General features: G+C 32.9%; 1 protein-coding gene across 7 annotated transcripts in view; it reads left to right on the top strand.

The window, feature by feature from the left end:
* LOC129750921 (uncharacterized) overlaps nt 1-18,305 on the top strand; it is a 296,065-nt gene that overhangs the window by 263,075 nt on the left and 14,685 nt on the right. For 6 of the 7 annotated variants that reach the window (XM_055746119.1, XM_055746118.1, XM_055746120.1 and 3 more), the window contains 3 exons: nt 1,562-1,709; nt 6,447-7,027; nt 18,101-18,256. In XM_055746119.1, the coding sequence (XP_055602094.1) occupies nt 1,562-1,709; nt 6,447-7,027; nt 18,101-18,256 (885 nt within the window). The remainder of the gene's footprint in view (nt 1-1,561; nt 1,710-6,446; nt 7,028-18,100; nt 18,257-18,305) is intronic. The other variant, XM_055746122.1, reaches the window with a different exon arrangement.

Genomic DNA, 18,305 nt, shown 5'->3' with positions numbered 1-18,305 from the left:
CACATGCAACTGTTTCTAAAATTGAGTTACTCGCAGTCAGATTCCTTAATAGTGATAAAACTTAAATTTAATTAATAAATATAATCATTGACGTTCACAAAGTCATTAAGTCTTTAATTAATCTCAACAAAGATAAAAATCTTGTACTTATATGGAAATTCATAATTTAAGAATATTGATTTTGGAAATTGACAATCATAATTCTTTCGTAGAAAATTTCGCTCAAAACATTAAGGACCACAAAGAAATCAGTAAGAGAAAATCCCAAGTTCAAAGTGCATTATGATAAAAACTGCTGGACCAAATGCTACAATTTTGGTATTTTAACTCACTTCCAGTGCCGTATTTATTTAGACAAAAATTATTTCATTATTGTTCATTCGGTAAACTTTGAGTTTTCTTAAAAACTCAACAGGCGAATATCGCAATACGAGATAATCATCTCGTATTTGGTCCGCAAATGCCTGAGTCCACAGAACGAAACTTTGTTTTGACATGTCGCAAAAATGTCACAATCCATAGTTATGAAGTGCGCAGGTCAGGTCCATTTAGTGCGCTGCGCATGAAATAATGCGCACCCTTATTCCTCGAACGAAAAATTTTGGAGTACCAAAATTAGTTATTGTTTATAGGGCTTTTGATTGCTGAACTCTTCGTTTCATAAAGTAACAAATTTGCAAAAACTAATGTATGGAATAATGGAAAAATCGTATTTTATTTTCATTTTTTTTTTCTTGATGTTCTCATCATTTTCAACTGTTTCAAATAATTTTAAAGGAAAAATTAAAAAATCATGAAACGAAGGTTAAAAACACTCAGTTTAGTGCATGTTTTCCATCGTGTGATAAAAACTGCAATACATGAGTTTTCTCTGCTAACAGTGTTCGCTGTGTTTTAGTTGCATTTCTGCCGCCATATTTGATGGTGGCGCTTATTATTTTTGACTCTCGGTTTCCGTAAGAGTCCGGAATCTTTATATTAATGTTGACGTTTTTCGGGTAAAATAAAGCCCAAATATAAGCATCAAAATTAAGCCAACAAACCATTTGAAAAAGCTATCTCCGATCTCAAGAAACGGAAAATTATAGTTATATATTCCATTACTTAAACAAAATGAAATCCTACTACTTAACAACCGTTATCAGGAATAGTTTTGAAAAGTAGGTATTTGCCTGGTGATTGAGACATCTAGTACTTGGTGGTAAACTTTTATGGTATTTGTAATTTTTTAAAGTGATATTGCGAAAAATAGTGGCTCCAAAGAGAGCGCAAAAAAATTAAATGTGAATGCAAATAATAAAAAATCTCCAAAAATAGAAAATTTATAAAAAAAAAATCTTCTAAAACAAAATTGATCGTTATTTTAGAATATGCTCCCTATTATGGATTTTCCGAAGGTTCTTTTTTTCGAAAACCCTCCACGCCAACATATGTGAACTGAACTTGCTCGCAGTCATTACTTTTTTAACTTTCTCTGCACCAACCACACTCTCGCTCAGTTTCGATCCGAAAACAATTCATTTTTTTAATTTTTTTTGTTCAATTTCTCCCACCCTCGCAGGAAGCTCTGCTGGATAGGCTCGGCAAAAATGCAATTCCCTTCTCGCTGGAAATTGGCACCCTGCCACCGCCAAGTGTTCAACTGCTTCCGGCCAAGCGATACACCGGGGCCCCCATCGGAACCAGCTACGACGTGCGGGTGTACACCGGTGAGTTTTTCCTTCCTTATAAACAAATACATACATATGTAGGTACATATTCATTTATGGTAGCTAGTCGAGGGCGGAAATAATATGACTCTGTTTACTGTGGCTCCATCTGTTGCCCGTTTTAAATAGCTACATACCTTGCTTCATCCTGTGCTGGGCTAGGTTAGGTAAAGTTGCTGGGACCGGGATTGCGTGTTTTGCTCGCTAGATGAAGATTAGTAGCTAACCTTGACCGAAGCGTTTTACCGCAAAGTTAGATAAGCTTGGATTGTTTATGCTACGAGAGCTTTAAGTGTGAGCTCTCATGAATGAAATAATACGATGAACTTTTAAAAAGTCATTCCCCAAAAGCAATAAAGGTAGAGAGTAAGATGAATAGAAAATCACCTAAAAGTTTTAAAGAGTTTCAATAATAGTTTCAAGACTATCAGAGAATCCATGCATTTCAAAAAGATTCAATCAAATCGGTAGTGAATTTTTAATAGGGCTTATGCGCCAAATGTACATAAATGGAGTGATACGGTACCTTTGGAGCCCTTCATTTTGAATGTATAACGTTAACTGTAGAATGATTGGTGTTCGAGAAATAAAGATAACAAAATATAATTTTAGCTGGGAGCTTCTGTAGCTGCAAAACTTTGGACGCGTTTTCCTAGAAACAGTGATGTTGGCGCATACACCGTATTAAAAATTCGATACTGAAAGAATACGTCTATCAAGTCTTATTGATTTTAAAAAAAAAGAACAATTCGAATTTGAAAAGCCGTATGTTGTGGAACAAAAAATTAACTTCAATGCATGATTTGCATTTTTATTTTTTGATGCTAAGGTCTTTTGATAGAATAAAATCTTTTTATAATTTTTAGTAGTTCAGATGCCAATGATATTTTAAAAGTGGTTTATATTATTCTAACAATATTCTAACAATAAGGGCATGATAAATGTTTCCCTGAATCTTTGGTATCCCTTCTATATAAAAGCAAATGATACCAAATTTGACATGAGATTTTATTTAAATACAAGCAATTTTTCTGTGAATTTTTGATACTCATATCTTCTTCCATTGAGAAGACAGGAAGGAAGCAGTGAGGCTTGCATATATTTTTTATACTGACAAAATTGACAAAACTGACAAAATGATCAGAATTTAGAAAAAAAATGACAGAATTGACAAAATTGACAAAATTGCAAAAATTTAAAAAATTGTCAAAAAAAAACAAAATTGACAAAATTGACAAAATTGACAAAATTGACAAAATTGTCAAAATTGACAAAATTGACAAAATTGACAAAATTGACAAAATTGACAAAATTGACATAATTGACAGAATTGACCACATTGACAAAATTGACAAGATTGACAAAATTTACAATATTGACAATATTGACAATATTGATAAATTGAATTGTAAAAACTGACAAAATGGCCAAAGGACATTATTAAAAATATTGACATTTCAAAATAGTCGATACTTTATACTATTAAATTTAGTTCTACCGATTATGGTGCCCTTCGTTGCAGCATCGTATTTCACTTTAGCAATTGTAATTTTATCCAGTAATTTTATTAATGTATTTGTTTCTTTCACTTGAGAGTATTAATTATTTGAAATGGTCAGCCATCTTTTTTAAAATTGTAGGGGAGAGTGGGGATACTTGATCCCCTTTTCTTATTTTCGCCATATCTTTTTGGAAAAATGTTGCAACTCGCCGTCTTTGACATTTTCTGACAGCTTGTAACTTCAAGTTTCTATGCTCCAAAAATTAGAACGATACTTGAACCCGTTGATGAACTAGAAGCATTTTCGTGGGAGTAAAAAAAATGCGATTTTTCTGAAGTTAGGGGAGACTTGATCCCCTATTGAAGGAGACTTGATCTTTTATTCAGGAAGCCCTAATCCTTGTATAAAAATCAAACAAAACCCCAAGATAGAATGTTAATTGACTATTTTGATCATGTTTGTTCTCATTTCACAACTTATAGCAGACATATGAAGAAAATTCTATAACTTTGTCTCAACGCTAATAACATTGCATACTTTAAGGCGCTATTTTTTGTAATTAAGAAAAAATCAATTATTTTTGGTCTTTTCTCAGACAATTCTTTGATAAATATTAGTTTTTGGATAAATATTAGTAATTTCGTAATCAGCAATCATAACGATCAATTCAGAAGAAGAATATGCCATTTGGAAGGGGGATCAATTGTACCCAACTCTAGGGGATCAATTGTACCCATTATCAACATTTTAGAAAACTTTTTCTGAAAAAAGTTGAGAGTTTTCCATTGCTTTAAAAATATGGCATTATGAAGTTCATTTTACGCTCGAACGATTGATACATTGGGACAAATATTTTTTTCATAATTTTCCCATGTAAGGAACATTTTAAAGTGATGAAAAAAGATCTTCAAGTTACATTTTGTGAAATTTTTCAAACAAAGTTCAATTACTCAAACAATTATTTTGTTAAAATTTTTTAAACTACAAGCATTGTTATTTTGCTCATTTTGGCACATTTTTCTAGAACATTTGATCTTTGTAAGACATTCCAGTTTCGAGATATAGCTAAGGAATCAAGTATCCCCAGGGATCAAGTATCCTCATTCTCCCCTATTCTTAATTTATATATCCCTCCCATTTTAAAGTTACCTATATCTTCAAAGGAGTAAATTGAGTGAGACTATAATGTCATAAAAACGGAATCATACAAGATGTTCCAGAATCCTGTCATTCAAAAATCTCCAATTAGTGGCAAATAATGTTATTTATATGAAAATTATGATTATATCAAAATACCTTTATCCTATAAAAACTTCGAATCTTCATTTCTTAAATTCATTTTGAATTGACTGCGTTTAAAATTTTATAATTATAACTCGGAATTTATAAATCTATCATTTGTTTATTATTTTGTGTCATATGTATCCAAATATAATTTACAGGCTGTAAGAAAGGCTACAATCCACTGTCAAGTGTATTAAATCGGGTTTTGTTTTTTGTTTTGTATTTGGAATTTTGTTTTGCTTATTCTGATGACCATTGTTAGTGGTAAACACCTGTTACATGGCCTTTAACTTACTGATGTATAAACTTAGAATTCGATGAATTAATTTTGAAGTTCGTTTGAATGGTTCGTTCCAAACTCTGTTCTTTTTTGGTTACACTTCATTATAAACACCCATTCTAAAGACGAGGTAGGGTTTTTATATGTCAATACAGAAAGAAGATTGAATTGCAAATCGAAATTAACAATTGAAAATTAGTTTTAATTCGTGAATTCGGGAAATATAGTGTCGTGAAATGAAATGGCTTAAGGCAAGGGTAATTTAAGACAAAATTCCAAGTAATTTTCCATTACTACTGTGAAAATTGTATTTGGAAAAATCTTCATGGGGGGTTAAACCCCTAGACCCCTCCCCTCCACCGTTCGCACGGCCTTGAGTACATACGAGACCCTAATACAACTTTGCTGTCATAACCTGAGAATTTAATTGGATTTGGGAAGGTATTTGGGTACGAGCTATGTTACTGAGATTGTTATAAAACCTTGTCCCTTGCTGGGAGGAAAGGGGGGATGAGGAGGATTCATATAATTTTGTTGTTTCGCTGCAGAACTTATCAACAAATGGAACCAAATTAAAAAAAAGAGAGGTTTCGAGTTAAAAAAAAGAGTATAATAATTATAAAAGGCCTACCTCCTTCAAATAGTGGAGGAATGGAAAGAAAAAGGGGGAGGGGCTCTCACACAACTCTGTTTTAGTATAAATCGAGCACTTATCAATCAAAAGAGACCATATTTTATAAGAGAGGTTGTTTGCGTTCAAATTATTTGAGACCATTCCTTTTTCAGGGTGGAGTAAAAAAGAAGACAAAATTTCTTTCTTAATTTTATTTAGCGTAATTCGAAAACTTTCCAAAAAAAGGAGCCAAATGTCGCATGTGTCATGGAAGTTCGTGAGCCCTTCCCACTATGGAGGAGGGAGAGCGTGGAGTACCCGTACCAATAAAACATACATTTTGGCATAATTAAAGAGCTCATAGAACTAACAAAACACAGTTAAAATTTAAGATCTTGAAAAATAAAATTACAGGGCAAGTTTCACTAAGTAGTTGTTTCTGATTAATGCCGGAATTGCTACAAAATGATACTTACAAAAAAAAATTTATTAATTTCACAAAACAAGAGAAATTTAGATGGAAGAAAAAGGAGGAAATTGGAAAAGTCACTTTTATTTTTACCAATAATTCCTCAGAATATTCGTTTCACCGAATAGTTGAAAAGGTCAATATTCAGTCAACTTTAAGGAGTGTCTAGAGCTAAAATTCGTATGACATTTTGGCACCTTCAATTTTAACAAAACTCAACAAATCAGCATTATGGTTCTCATTGATTCGTAAATACTTGAACAATTCTTCAAATAAGGCTGAATCTCGACGTAATTTGCAACAAGTTCATTGAAAATCGTAAGATTATTCAAGCTAAGACAAAAAAGTTATTAAGCTTGAAAGAAAGGTATTTTCGGTAAAAAATATAAGCTAAATTAATTTCTGAGATTTTTCTTAATATTCATTGCAAAATGTATCAGTCTCATCAACAGTTTTACAATACAGAAATGTTAAAAAAAAACCCTCAAACTCCAATGATCAATCAAGTTCTTAATTGTACAAAGCGTATGTCAACTTAGGTCACATAGGTAATCGCTTTTTGCTCTCTTTTCTCCCCTCTTCCCACCAGCAGCTGAGACCTCGGTCGTCGACGAACGAATCCAGCGCCGCTCGACTGTACGGCTAGGTATAAGAATAATTCATAAGATCTGCCCGGAATCGACCAAAGCAGCGGCCCTGGAAACGGCCACCGTAAATTCATTTACTACTAGCGGCGGAAGTACGGCGGATGCAGCCATTTCCGGTGGTCCGAAGTCTCCCCTTCCGATTGGGGTGGATCCACCGAGCAATACCAGCTGCAGCAGTGCTACGTTCAACTCCGGGTCCACCAATCCCACAACTCCAACGAACACGGCGGCCAATAGCTGCATTTCACCTCCACCAACGTCAGGAACAGGAACGTCCGGCACCTCGTCATCGGTCCAACAGGCCATGATGGCCAACAGTGGCACTGGCGGTGGCAGCAGCACTCACAGTAGCACTTCCAGCAGCACAAACAGTACCATTCCGAGGGCCCTGAGGCTGCGACTGTCGCCCAAATCGCTGAAGCTTTCGTCCCTGCATCGGCACAGTAGCAGCGTGGACAGCACCAATGGCGGCATCAAATCCTTCGGAGACCACGGCATTATTGAGCTGACCGATGCGAACAAGGTGAGTAAGATTGGACCAAACGCCAACGGATGGACCGAGTTGCTTTCTGTGTCTGGTTATTTGTGAATATTACTAGATAGGTGGTATTCACAACGCTTTACGTTGGGCAGGTACTTATGGGATGATGCACATTATTACCACAACAAATGTTTCATTACTAAAGGGATGTGTGCACAGCGAAAACCTCAGAACAAATGGGAAAAAATCTTCAATTTTACTGAAATAAAATTCTGACCTTCCGTTATTATTGGTTGGCAGCTATCTCACGAATGTTATGCTTAAAAAATTCATATTTGTGGTAAATATTAAAGGTAGGTTGTCCAAATTGACCATTTTTTCCATATTTGTGTGAATACTAGTTTCTGTCCAGATCTAGTACAACTAAACTAAATAAAAATGTACAATTTGGTTTTCGAATGTACACTAAAGTGTCCCAAATGACCCGACTTTTCAAAAAGTAATGCGCTGCAGGCTAAGTTTAGGCCTGATCGGAAGGGGTCGCTCAAAGAACCTGAAGTTTGCATGGGATTTTTTAGACATTTTTTTTTTTTTGGGAAAACCACGAAAAACCAGTTTTGCATCATCCGTGTACATTCTGGCCAATTTTACTGACAACAACTTCTTTATTTCATAACTTTTTTCTCCCACGGTAGATTTGAATATTTCCCCATTGTGATTTTTTCTTGAACCGTCAAGATCTGTTGACTATTTTTAATCGATTTTGGCTCCTTGAAGTCTAAAGGTATGAGCCGTTTCAAATAAAGAAATTGTTAAAAAAAAAAAAAGATACTTCGAACCGTGTATTTCACATTCATGTACACGAAAAAACAAGTTTCATACATTTTTGCCCAGTCTCCATATTTGGATTGATGGAAACCATATTGGATGCAATAGATGTATGGGAGAAATTTCATTATCGCGTTTCTTCGACCATATTATAATATTTTCGTCACTTGAGAACCTAGCTGGTTATTATTTAATATTTCTGTAAAGATGAAAAGGATTTTTTTTTTTGGTGAAAAATTAATACTATGGGTGGTACGAAACAAGTCCTTATGAAAATTTGTTTAAGAAAATACGCACTTATGTAGAAAAAAGGAGTGCTGATTATGCCCTGGGTGCTCGTTATGCCCTCATCTTCCCTACTTTTACATTGGAATGAAAAATACAAATTATCGAAAAATATTTGGAGAATGGTCAAACACAAAAATTTAAAAGCTAATCACTATGAAAAAAAATTATAAAAGTTCTCCCTTCTCCGTAATATGTAAGTACCAAATTTATTGAAGTTGAAATTAGGATAAATTTTTCTTAACTGAATATTTTAATTGCAAAAATATAATCACTTATTAGGCCGCTAATTTTATAATTTCTAAATTATTTTCTCTTTTTACTTTTGGTGAGGGAAAATCTGAGGGAAACTTTATATCAGCCTTCTTGCTTGTAAAATCGGCATTGGAGTAGCTTGTTCACACAAAAAAAATCTGAGTTTTCATTTGATGTAAAATTTTATTTCATGTAAAATTCGGTCAGATGTGTTGTATATTATAACGCAGCCCTGAAAAAAACATGCGTTTCCTCATTCGGGTCCATTTGTTGTAATTTTACATGACTTTTGCTTGAAACGATGTTTGGAATCAGACACGTTGCTGTCGCGCACAGGGTGTGTCTTATTGTTTGCCAATTTTAATAAATATAAAAAAGTGAAATCCTTGTAACAATTTTCACCAAATACAAATTATGTTTTATAGCTTATTGTAAAAAACACACTTTAAAAATAGTATATTACTCGATAGAATTTTGTAGACTTTATTGGAGAAATGATATTTTGTTCTAAGCAACAGTTCACCTGTTGTATTTGATTCTTAATATTTAAAAAAATTAGGAATAACTCTAACCAATAACATTGATACGAAATCTAACAATAAAAAATGAATAGCTTAAAAAGTAGTCAAACTTTTGGTTCAACTAAATATTGCACAAAAAAAGTCAACAATACTCTGAATTTGTTGTTACAAAAGATTCAGCACAATAAAGCTTTATTTTCTCTTTATTCTTCGATTTAAGTATAAACTTGTGAATTCAAAAAATCAAATTCTTTGATTTATGTACAAGTGAATCGTTTTGAATTGTTTCATATTCATACAAACAAATTACAAGCTTCATTACCCCTTCCATACATTCCATCATTTTGCAAAGGACATTTCAAAGTACAACGAACAAATAACAAGTATTATCAATCAAAAACATTCTAGATTAACTTATTGCTACATATTTTGAGAAGTAATGAAAAACTGTTTTCAAAATCATCCATCCAAAAAGTATTAACGAAACTAAAAGAAATTTCAGATACACTCTGTAGCAGGATCGTTTCACAAACAAACACTGAACGGCCGACCGGTAAGGAGCAAGTTCGATTTGATGCGCCAAGAAAATGCCGTTTTAAATCTGGAACTCGGAGATTTTAGTCATGTAAACCATTATGAAAACCTTTCTAATCATTGCCATGCTTTGTAACAAGGCTGATGGCTAGAAGATGATAAAACAATGATTAAAAAAATAAAAGGGAATAATGAGCTGGACGGCTTCAATGTAATGGTCATGTAAATTCACAATGTCATTTTTTTCGTTTCGGGAATTTACATTACGTCATAAGTCATGTAAATTTAGTAGAAATAACGTGTTCCATTTATTTGCAGGTTATAACATGTAATTATTTAAAACTGTGTAAAAAAGGGATAATGAGCCGGAACGGTTTCATTGTTATGGTCATGTAAATTCACAATAGCATTTTTTTCTTTTCGGGAATTTACATTACATCATAAATCATGTAAACTTAATAGAAATAACTTTTTTTTTTTAATTTTATTAGAGACGTTTTAACTTAGAAATAACTTGTTCCAATTATTTGCAGGTTAAAACATGTAATAATTTAATACTGTGTATCCTTTAGTTCCCCACAAATTTGCAGAGAAAACGAATTTCATTACAAAAACAAAGCACATTAATTAGCTATCAGCGTTTTAATGCACAGTGTTGGGCAGTTTATATACCATTGCACATAAATTCAAAATAAGTTACTTATACTAAGATATGTCATTTCGATTTAATTTACAATATGTTAACTTTTCTGTTAAAGTTAAGTATACATTAAATGCAGAGTTTTAATATTTTTAAAATCAATTTTAACAAGATGGATAATTGTTATTGTAAACAAAGTTTCGAAAATAGAGTTTGAATTTCAAATTTTACAAGTCTTTTACCAATATAACTCTGATAATGGTGTGCTTTCAATTTAATGTGATAATTTCACAAACGAGATTTCAATTATTTTGAGCTTCGGTTTTCCTGTTTGGAATTTCAATCGACACTGAAAACTGAAATTAGAACTTCGAACTACAAAGTCAAAGAATACTAAATTTATGTTTTTTGAAAATCTTGTGAGTGAAATCACTCATGATTTTTGTGGTAAATTTTCAGCTCAAAGTGAAATTCATAATTTGTTACTTTCTCATTATCTAAATCTGAAGCCTTCTAAACTCCTATAAAATATTCTCAAAGTATTAAATTATTACATGTTTTAACCTGCAAATAATTGGAACAAGTTATTTCTACTAAGTTTACATGATTTATGATGTAATGTAAATTCCCGAAAAGAAAAAAATGCTATTGTCCATTTACATCACCATAACAATGAAACCGTTCCGGCTCATTATCCCTTTTTTAGTTTTTGAATCATTATTTTATCAAATTCTTGCCATCGGCTTAATAACAAAGCATGACAATTGTTTAAAAGATGTTCATAATGTTTAAGATTACTTGAAATCCACGAGCTCCAGATTTGAAACAGCATTTTCTTCGCGCATCAAATCGAACTTGCTGCCAGGGGTGTCAGGTGTCCTGATTTATCAGGATTTGTCCTGATTTTCGAGAGACCGTCCTGATTTTTCAAAAACGCTTGAATTGTCCTGATTTTTGGAAGATCGCCCTTAAAATGTCCTGATTTGTCCTGATTTTTTAAAAATATCCAAATCTTAACTAAATTTATTGTTAAATGATGAAAACATCAAACAAATCTTAAATAAAATAGTTTAACCAGTTAAACTAAAGAGATTCTTCGATTCAAATGACATTTAAATGAGGTTTTTCGATATTAACTGGAGGCCAGCCAAGGTTATTCTTGCTTCAGTTGCATAATTCGAGGCGTCATCAGCATTTACATTTCGCTTTAGTTATGCAATCTAAGCAGAACTGCATTTTGTTTTCACCAATTTGGTGGTGTCCTGAAAAATCCTGATTTTTTCCTGGCGGTGTCCTGATTTTTGACAAAACGACCTGGCACCTCTGCTTGCTGCTTACCGGTCGGCCGTTCGGTGTTTGTTTGTGAAACGATCCTGCTACAGGGTGTATCTGAAATTTCTTTTAGTTTCGTTAATACTTTTTGGATGGATGATTTTGAAAACAGTTTTTCATTACTTCTCAAAATATGTAGCAATAAGTTAATCTAGAATGTTTTTGATTAATAAAGAGCGCCGATGTGTTCTAGTGGATAGGCTGGCGCGAGTCTGGTATTGGTACGCCAGGCGTACTGGGTTCGATTCCCGGTATTGGCAAGAAAAACTTTTGGGTTCGAATCCCATAAGCGGGCCGACAGGTAAGATGTGTTTCATTATATAACTGACTATATAATTGGAATGTTCAATCAGTTGCCAGCTGGCCAGGTATATACACGGATGCCGGAATACCTGTAAGTAAACTAGCCCACCTGATTGATTCGTTCTTCCAAAATATACCTACATACACAATACATTCACTCCATAACAGTTCATACGAAGCCATGGGGTCCGGGTATGGTGGTGCGCTGCATTGGAGATTTGTCGAACCTAATAATCTAAGGAATGTATGTGAACCCATACTTTGGCAGAAACTGCGGTGAATCCGTGCACCCATGGTGGATTACCAACATACACATACATACTAGAATGTTTTTAATTAATAATATTTGTTATTTGTTCGTTGTACTTTGAAATGTCCTTTGCAAAATGATGGAATGTATGGAAGGGGTAATGAAGCTTGTAATTTGTTTGTATGAATATGAAACAATTCAAAACGATTCACTTGTACATAAATCAAAGAACTTGATTTTTTGAATTCACAAGTTTATACTTAAATCGAAGAATAAAGAGAAAATAAAGCTTTATTGTGCTGAATCTTTTGTAACAACAAATTGAGAGTATTGCTGACTTTTTTTGTGCAATATTTAGTTGAACCGAAAGTTTGACTGCTTTTCAAGCTATTCATTTTTAATTGTTACATTTCGTATCAATGTTATCGGTTAGAGTTATTTTTTTAAATATGAAGAATCAAAGACAACAGGTGAACTGTTGCTTAGAACAAAATATCACTTCTCCAATAAAGTCTACAAAATTCTATCGAGTAATATACTATTTTTAAAGTGTGTTTTTTTTACAATAAGCTATAAAACATAATTTGTATTTGGTGAAAATTGTTACAAGGATTTCACTTTTTTATATTTATTAAAATTGGCAAACAATAAGACACACCCTGTGCGCGACAGCAACGTGTCTGATTCCAAACATCGTTTCAAGCAAAAGTCATGTAATGGACAACAAATGGACCCGAATGAGGAAACGCATGTTTTTTTCAGGGCTGCGTTATAATATACAACACATCTGACCGAATTTTACAAGAAATAAAATTTTACATCAAATGTAAAACTCAGATTTTTTTGTGTGCATCCATACACAGTATTAAATAATTACACGTTATAACCTGCAAATAATTGGAACAAGTTATTTCTACTAAATTTACATGACTTATGACGTAATGTAAATTCCCTAACAGAAAAAAATGACACTGTGGATTTACATGACCATAACAATGAAACCGTTCTGGCTTATGCTCCTTTTTAGTTGTTGAATCATTGTTTTATCAACTTCTAGCCATCAGCCTTGTAACAAAGCATGACAATGATTAAAAAGATATTCATAATGGCTATTCTTATATAAAAAAAATGGATAAGGGACAAGAGGTGAACTGTAGCTTTGAACCAAATATAACTTTTATACAATAAAGTTTATGGAATTTTATCGATTAACTAGCAGACCCGGTAAACTTCGTCTTACCATGTTAAACTTGGCGTCCATTTTCCATTTTTTTTTCTATGCTGGTTAACTTTTAAAATGCATTAAATACTGAGTTGTTCATCGTCTCGCTTTTGTGCCCATGTCCTAGTTTTTTTTAAATGTCCCTCCTTTCCATTTACTCGAATTGCCCTGCTTAAATCTATTAAAATAAAACCTAACAATTTTAACTTTATTCTACGGTTATTTTCTTTAATTATTAAAAAATAACCTTCAATAAATCTTGCACAACTTACATGAATACTTTTTTATTTACTTATCTTGTATTCAGATTTTTTGTAAATCGCCGAATGATCAGTTTCAGGTTCTTGTTGCAAATTGGTTTTTCTTCACCACTCAATGTAATCATCCAACTTGGCCAGCCTAGTGCTTAAAAAAAACACTTTTTGTAACTTGTTCCATAAATGATTATAATATGTTCGAATGAAAACTGAGGTTTAAATCGAAATCAAAAGTTTCTCATTTATTGGAATTTATTGCATATGAAACTTTATGGAAAAAGAATTTGGAATATTGGAACAATTTTCAGAGTTTTTCTAATATTAAGCCTAACGCAGCGCTATCAGCTCCCAATTAGTTTTGGATGGTATATTTTTTAGAGCTGAAGATATAAAAAAAACATTAGAGAAGGTTTTTTAACTAACCATTTTCAAACAGCTTTTTGTTCATTCCTCACCCTACTGCAAACTACTTTTTTATATTGATTCAAGTCAAAAATTCAAATTATATTTCTTTGAACATCAAGGAAACGATAAGTTTTAAAAAGAGAAAAAAATATTTTTAGATTATTTTTTTTTAGTTATTCAACGGAATCACAGCATTTTTTCGAATTTATCTTAAAGGACTTATTTGCCAATTGAATCCATTTTTTGTGGAGATTCTAATTGAACATCCCAATGATGTTCTGATTTAAAAAATTTCTGAACATCGTTGGTGGTGATCTGTGAGTTCATTTAGGATTATGTTAAATTTTCAAGATTCAATAAAATTTAATTGAAAAGCTGGTTTTTTAAAATTAAATAGTTCGGAAAGAAATAATTTGTTCAGGCTACGATGGTTTCATGAGTTCATTTAATTTTCTCGAAACTATCATGCCAACATAACTCAAAACCTTAATAAAAAAAAAGTGTCTTTTTTATTGTAAAGTTTTCTGAACTGAAATTTCTTCCGGAAAATACATATTTTCACTTTTTATTATAAAAAAAGTAGTTTATTTAATTAATAACTTTAACTTATGTTTGCTAAAAATCTAAGAGTTCTCTGCACTCGGCCTTTGAATACATCAATCCTATATAATCTATTTCAAAGGACAGTTAATGTGTTTGTTCATTTTCATCGGATATTGTTGTTGTTCTTAAAATTTGAAGGTGCTTGATTCATCTTCTGTTAAGTACAGTTGTACGTGTTCAAAAAAATGTTTTCGATCTACTTCTGTCGAAAACATGTTATCCTTTTTCTGTTATCGAATCACACTGTTCTGTTTCTGTTATTTGAATCCAAACTAACCATATTGGATTATACGAAATTGAAACTAAAGCTCTCCACTTTTTTCAAACGCCCACAAAGTGTCATATTTTTATTTCATATGCATCAGTACTAAATTCATATTTTTAGACAATAATTACTTATTAAATTAACACGAACTAAAAAAGTTTTTTATTTTTAAAATCGCTTGTATTGTTTTGATTCGATCGGCAAAATATCAATCTGGGTCACATCTAGCCGTCATTCATTAATATGTGCTGTACGAATGAGCTTTAGGAATCAAGAAGAAAAAAAACACATCTAGGCTTCATATCGCCACCACGTGCATTGAAAGTATGCTTGGTTGAGAAATAGGCGCCCAAATATTCCCACTAATCAGTATGCTATGCCATGGTTACTATCCTCTTGCGACGTTTGCTCGCGACGCTTTGACCATGGAGACGAAAAATAAACCGCCCAAAGGAAAGAAAATCTTGAAAAAAATGGATGCCATGACTTTTATTTCATTCAAAAAACTACAAATTTAATTATTACGGACAATTGATGCGACTTTATGTTATTTTTATTCGATATAAACCGATTCGCATAACTACAGAATATTCTAAAAATAGTTTCATTTGAAACGGTTGGCTCATTCCGGAGGAGTAGTACTACAAACACCGTTACAAGAGAATTTTATATAATAGATAGACCACATACTTTGATTTTTTTTACAAAAATGCAATAAGACATAATTTATATATGTTGTGAACAGTATTAAAAGAATTTCCTTTTTTACATTTATTAAAATCGACAAACAATTAGACACACCATGTGTGCGACTAAAACGTAAAGTGTACATGAAATGTCAAGTTTAGATTTTTTTTTCTGTGTACAATAGCCTTCTATATTTATTAAAGTTTTAGTTCCGTTCTACCACGGAATCTTTTCGAAAATCATAAAAATATATTGATGTAAGATTTACTACTGAGATTCAAATTCATTTTTTTAATTCACACACAGTATATAAATTCAGAGTTTAGCCTCAAAATTCAGAAACAAAATTCGCATGCAAACCGACTAAAAACTAGTAGTAACAAGCACATTCTTAAAATAATCAAATTTATGAAGGTTCTAGTTGAAAAGTTAAACTTTTGAAATAAATTTGAAAATTATGTTTTTTTTTTCATTCTGTTTCCAGTTGTTGTATTCCATAGATGGTTTTGATTGCAAAATACATATAAAATGAATTTTTAAGCTTTATCTTTTAATTTTGTTAATTTGAAACCTTTTCAAAGATTTTGGAGAATAATTGAAATCTATTGTTAATGAGCTCGTGAGGTTCGTAAATATTAAACAGATTAACTATCGGTCTTGTGATTCAAGTTCAACATAAATATCTTCGGTTCATGTTGTTCTTCCAAACTCTCGTTTTTTATCGCTGAATGCGTAAAATGATGAACCTCGCTGTAATTTTTCTAAATACTGCTTTACTGGGGAAAAAATGAAAAGACAAAAATACGCTTAAATTACACTGTTAAAACACACAAAATTTTAGTTTTTGCAAAAGAATTCAGGTTAAATTTCAATAAGAAAATCAGGACTATTTATATCAAATCAAATGTTTATATGCTTTTCGAGTTTTGAGAATATTCCTTGAGTGGTGATTCGTTTTGAATACTTTATTCCGGATTCAATAACCAATTCATTATCAGTTATGCTATAAAGTTAATTAATGGGAAAATGGATAAATGATCCCTCATATCAATTTCAACGAATCAACGCTTTGATTTATATTGACATATTGTATAACAACATATCAAACATTTATCAATACAAATGATTGGAAAAACCTCCAAAACGACCCAATCAAGATCCAAAAAGTATCCTGTTACAATAATTGACTTATAACGCAGTACTTCAGCGAAGCTGAGTTTATAAATAAAAAATACCCATGATTGGTCCTGTCATCGATAAAGTGGTTTTCTTTTTTTTTTTTTTTTTGGTGGACGTGCCTCGTTCCAAATTTATCGAACCTTTTTTTGGCCATGTGACGGAAGTCAACAACTTTGCCCATCCGTGGAGAGGCCACCGAGGCGGGGTGGATATTGTTTTAATAATTTAATGATGGCCGATTTTCCACCTGTCTGATCGGATATGCTACCACAACACAATGTAGTAAAATAACAGAAGCCTTACAGGGAATGGAAGAAAAAATGACAATTTTTGACACTGCACTGGATCATTAAAAATTTATTTTGAAGTAAGGCAGTAACGGTAATGAAAATTGCCATCTGCCACGGTGAGAAGGTTCAGTTGGCATTTTCCTTAGCGTGGAATGGGGGGATGACCTTCTTTTTTCTGCTGAGAGATTCTCTGGCCGAAAATATTTTCAACATAGCTTTGGAATATGAAATGACGTTTTGTTGGAGATTGACATTTGCTACTGCTATGTTTAGGCTATGCTAATGCTATGCTAATACTATGCTAATGCTATGCTAATGCTATGCTAATGCTATGCTAATGCTATGCTAATACTATGCTAATGCTATGCTAATGCTATGCTAATGCTATGCTAATGCTATGCTAATGCTATGCTAATGCTATGCTAATGCTATGCTAATGCTATGCTAATGCTATGCTAATGCTATGCTAATGCTATGCTAATGCTATGCTAATGCTATGCTAATGCTATGCTAATGCTATGCTAATGCTATGCTAATGCTATGCTAATGCTATGCTAATGCTATGCTAATGCTATGCTAATGCTATGCTAATGCTATGCTAATGCTATGCTAATGCTATGCTAATGCTATGCTAATGCTATGTAATGATAATTTTCAGCGTGAGAATGCTATGCTAATGCTATGCTAATGCTATGCTAATGCTATGCTAATGCTATGCTAATGCTATGCTAATGCTATGCTAATGCTATGCTAATGCTATGCTAATGCTATGCTAATGCTATGCTAATGCTATGCTAATGCTATGCTAATGCTATGCTAATGCTATGCTAATGCTATGCTAATGCTATGTAATGATAATTTTCAGCGTGAGAATGCTATGCTATGCTATGAAAATCTCCACTAATCAGAACTTGTTTTTGCACCGGTCAGAGAACGGTGTTCATGTAAATGAATTGAATTAACTTTTCCCCATTGACAAATTAAATCTGATTCCATTCACAATGGTCCGACATTCCCATGTTTCAATTGAGAGTAAATCCCGTCGGAAAACAACAACCTATGGGTGTAATTTGAATAAGTTGAAATCATTGCCACATCAGAGCCTCACAAATGGAAAGGGAGAGAGCACAAAAAAATAAAACCATTTTCAAACGTACGAACGATAGCGATGAAAAGTCCTCGCCGCCCGGTGTTATTTTTCCACCTGCTTATTTAAAATCGTGTCGTGTTGTTTTCTTCTCATTTTCTCCCACTCTCAGGGCCCGCAGCTGTCCGTCGATAAGCCCTTCCTGTGGGCAGATGGACGGGTCAATCTGAAAGCCTCGCTCAACAAAGCGGCCTACGTGCACGGAGAAAATGTGACCGTTACACTGGACATCAAAAATGACAGCCGGAAGGTGGTGCGGAAAATACGAGTAAGTACATATTCGCGAATTCTGTAATAATAGGATTCTGAGTAGTGGT

Source organism: Uranotaenia lowii, chromosome 3, assembly GCF_029784155.1.
Source record: "Uranotaenia lowii strain MFRU-FL chromosome 3, ASM2978415v1, whole genome shotgun sequence".
In the NCBI taxonomy this organism is placed as follows: Eukaryota; Metazoa; Arthropoda; class Insecta; order Diptera; family Culicidae; genus Uranotaenia; species Uranotaenia lowii.
Note: the sequence above shows the minus strand (reverse complement) of the source record. Positions and strands in the feature narration are given on the sequence as shown.